We start from the raw sequence: 3,829 nt of genomic DNA on the forward strand, positions 1-3,829 counted from the left end.
GGCTGCAGTGGAAGGCAGTGGGCTGCAGTGGAAGGCAGTGGGCTGCAGTGGAAGGCAGTGGGCTGCAGTGGAAGGCAGTGGGCTGCAGTGGAAGGCAGTGGGCTGCAGTGGAAGGCAGTGGGCTGCAGTGGAAGGCAGTGGGCTGCAGTGGAAGGCAGTGGGCTGCAGTGGAAGGCAGTGGGCTGCAGTGGAAGGCAGTGGGCTGCAGTGGAAGGCAGTGGGCTGCAGTGGAAGGCAGTGGGCTGCAGTGGAAGGCAGTGGGCTGCAGTGGAAGGCAGTGGGCTGCAGTGGAAGGCAGTGGGCTGCAGTGGAAGGCAGTGGGCTGCAGTGGAAGGCAGTGGGCTGCAGTGGAAGGCAGTGGGCTGCAGTGGAAGGCAGTGGGCTGCAGTGGAAGGCAGTGGGCTGCAGTGGAAGGCAGTGGGCTGCAGTGGAAGGCAGTGGGCTGCAGTGGAAGGCAGTGGGCTGCAGTGGAAGGCAGTGGGCTGCAGTGGAAGGCAGTGGGCTGCAGTGGAAGGCAGTGGGCTGCAGTGGAAGGCAGTGGGCTGCAGTGGAAGGCAGTGGGCTGCAGTGGAAGGCAGTGGGCTGCAGTGGAAGGCAGTGGGCTGCAGTGGAAGGCAGTGGGCTGCAGTGGAAGGCAGTGGGCTGCAGTGGAAGGCAGTGGGCTGCAGTGGAAGGCAGTGGGCTGCAGTGGAAGGCAGTGGGCTGCAGTGGAAGGCAGTGGGCTGCAGTGGAAGGCAGTGGGCTGCAGTGGAAGGCAGTGGGCTGCAGTGGAAGGCAGTGGGCTGCAGTGGAAGGCAGTGGGCTGCAGTGGAAGGCAGTGGGCTGCAGTGGAAGGCAGTGGGCTGCAGTGGAAGGCAGTGGGCTGCAGTGGAAGGCAGTGGGCTGCAGTGGAAGGCAGTGGGCTGCAGTGGAAGGCAGTGGGCTGCAGTGGAAGGCAGTGGGCTGCAGTGGAAGGCAGTGGGCTGCAGTGGAAGGCAGTGGGCTGCAGTGGAAGGCAGTGGGCTGCAGTGGAAGGCAGTGGGCTGCAGTGGAAGGCAGTGGGCTGCAGTGGAAGGCAGTGGGCTGCAGTGGAAGGCAGTGGGCTGCAGTGGAAGGCAGTGGGCTGCAGTGGAAGGCAGTGGGCTGCAGTGGAAGGCAGTGGGCTGCAGTGGAAGGCAGTGGGCTGCAGTGGAAGGCAGTGGGCTGCAGTGGAAGGCAGTGGGCTGCAGTGGAAGGCAGTGGGCTGCAGTGGAAGGCAGTGGGCTGCAGTGGAAGGCAGTGGGCTGCAGTGGAAGGCAGTGGGCGGCAGTGGAAGGCAGTGGGCTGCAGTGGAAGGCAGTGGGCGGCAGTGGAAGGCAGTGGGCGGCAGTGGAAGGCAGTGGGCGGCAGTGGAGGCAGGGAAGCTGGCGGCAGTGGAAGGCAGTGGGCGAGGGAGCAGTGGGCGGCAGTGGGCGGCAGTGGGCGGCAGTGGGCGGCAGTGGGCGGCAGTGGGCGGCAGTGGGCGGCAGTGGGCGGCAGTGGGCGGCAGTGGGCGGCAGTGGGCGGCAGTGGGCGGCAGTGGGCGGCAGTGGGCGGCAGTGGGCGGCAGTGGGAGGCAGTGGGCGGCAGTGGGAGGCAGTGGGCGGCAGTGGGCGGCAGTGGGCGGCAGTGGGCGGCAGTGGGCGGCAGTGGGCGGCAGTGGGCGGCAGTGGGCGGCAGTGGGCGGCAGTGGGCGGCAGTGGGCGGCAGTGGGCGGCAGTGGGCGGCAGTGGGCGGCAGTGGGCGGCAGTGGGCGGCAGTGGGCGGCAGTGGGCGGCAGTGGGCGGCAGTGGGCGGCAGTGGGCGGCAGTGGAAGGCAGTGGGCTGCAGTGGAAGGCAGTGGGCTGCAGTGGAAGGCAGTGGCTGAAAAGGTGCACGATTCACTGACCTCTGTTTTCACTGCAAAATGAGCATTTTGTTTCTGCTCGTCTCTTCCAATGCCTTTCCAGTCAGCCTCCAGCAGTCACGGCTGTCAGCCACTGGTCTCCCAGTCGTCAGTGTCAACATCTACCATCTTCATCTGAACTCATATTTATATAATGCCTTTAATGTCATGAAATGTCCCAAGAAGCCCCACAGGAACATTACAGAACAAAGTATGGCGCAGAGTCACATAAGGAGATGTTAGTTCAGATGACCGAAAGCTTGGTCACAGAGATATTTTAGGAGGTGTCTTAAAGGAGGAAAGTGAGGTAGAGAGGTGGAGAGGTGTAGGGAGGGAATTCCAGAGCTTGGGGCCTAGGCAGCTGAAGGCTCGGCCACCAATGTGGAATAGTTATGATCGGAATGCAAAAGAGGCCCAAATTAGAGGAACACAGATATCTCAGAATGTTGTGGGGCTGCAAGAGATTACAGAGATAGGGAGTGACGAGGCCATTGAGGGGTTTGAAAACAAGGATGAGAATTTGAAAATCAAGGTATTGCTTGATCAGGAGGCAATGTAGGACAGGGTGATAGGGGAATGGAACTTGCTGTGAGTTAAGACACAGTCAGCAGAGTTTTGAATGACCTCAATTTTATGTGTGGGTAGAATGTGGGGGGCCAGTCAGGAATCTGTTTGAGTGGTCGAGTCTAGAGGTAACGAGGGCTTGGATGAGGGTTTCAGCAGCAGATGAGCTGAGACACGGGCAAAGTCGAGTGATGTTACTGAGGTGAAAATAGGCGGTCTCAGTGATGGCACGATTATGAGGTCGGAAGCTCATCTCAGGATCAAGTGTGACACCAAGGTTGAGAACAGACTGGCTTAATTTCAGACTTGCCAGGGAGTCAGTTGTTAGGGAACAGAGTTTGGAGTGAGGACAAAAACAATGGCTTCAGGCTTCCCAGTATTTAATTGGAGGCAACTTCTGCTCACCTAGTACTGGATGTCAGGTAAGCAATCTGATAATTTAGCAACAGTGCAGGAGTCAAGAGGTGTGTAGTGGGGTGGAGCTGGGTGTCGTCACTGTATATGTCAAAACGAACGCTGTGCCTTAGGATGATGTTGCCAAGGGACAGCACATAGATGAGAAATAGGAGGGGCCAAGGTCTCTCACTCTTTTATCTCTTGTTCTTCCGTTGCAGCCTCTAAGTACTGGATTCGATCCCTTGGAAGGTCGACCCAAACTCATCGAATGGCGTGAGCGAGTCAAGGGTGATGTGGGCAAAGAGTTATTCGATGAGGCTCATGAGAAGGTGATGAAGAATAAGGAATTCTTAAAGGCTTTAGACCGTAACTCTCCTACAATGCAGAAACTTGCACAAAAACAGCAGAAAATATACAAATAAAGGGATGAGTTAGCAAGCCCCAGTGTCTGAGGTGCCTGCTAACTGCAGCTTGGCCTGGTATGTACCAATATCTCCTAGAATCAAATAAATCGCCAGAAACAATGAAAACCTTGGCTCCTGTGTTTTTATGATTTGTTTTACCTTCATTTTTTTTCATTATTTCTCCCTTCTCTGAAGGTGCCAATTCTTTCTGAGGTGATCTACCTGAACCATGGGCCTATTGTTCATGCGTGGGCCCAGCCTATACATGGTCAATTTAGGGGACAGGTTCCCTCAGGAGATGGTGGGATGAGTTTGGTTTGATTCATTCTCATGTAAATTAGATAGATTCCTTTCAGAAAATAATATTTTGGTTAGTGTCCATCATTATTTTTTACATACTCACTAGATGCAGGCAGTGCTGGCAAAGCCAATGTTTATTGCCCATCCCAAAATTTCCCTTGGAAAGATGGTTGTGAGCCAGCCTCATGAATACAACTGAGTGACTTGCTCAGCCATTTGCAGGTAAGAGTCAATCACATTGCTGTGGGTCTGGAGTCACGTCTATACCGCCAGGCCAGACCAG

The 3,829-nt window shown here is 56.6% G+C and overlaps 1 protein-coding gene across 1 annotated transcript in view; it reads left to right on the top strand.

Annotated features, from left to right (window-relative positions):
- Positions 1–3,362, top strand: part of LOC144687983 (glutathione S-transferase theta-1-like) — a 14,049-nt gene extending 10,687 nt beyond the window's left edge. The window contains exon 5 of the mRNA XM_078554643.1: positions 3,061–3,362. Within this exon, the coding sequence (XP_078410769.1) occupies positions 3,061–3,264 (204 nt within the window). The 3' untranslated portion in view covers positions 3,265–3,362. The remainder of the gene's footprint in view (positions 1–3,060) is intronic.
- The last annotated feature ends 467 nt before the right edge of the window (positions 3,363–3,829 follow it).

Source organism: Cetorhinus maximus, chromosome 12 (assembly GCF_964194155.1).
Source record: "Cetorhinus maximus chromosome 12, sCetMax3.hap1.1, whole genome shotgun sequence".
Taxonomy (NCBI): Eukaryota; Metazoa; Chordata; class Chondrichthyes; order Lamniformes; family Cetorhinidae; genus Cetorhinus; species Cetorhinus maximus.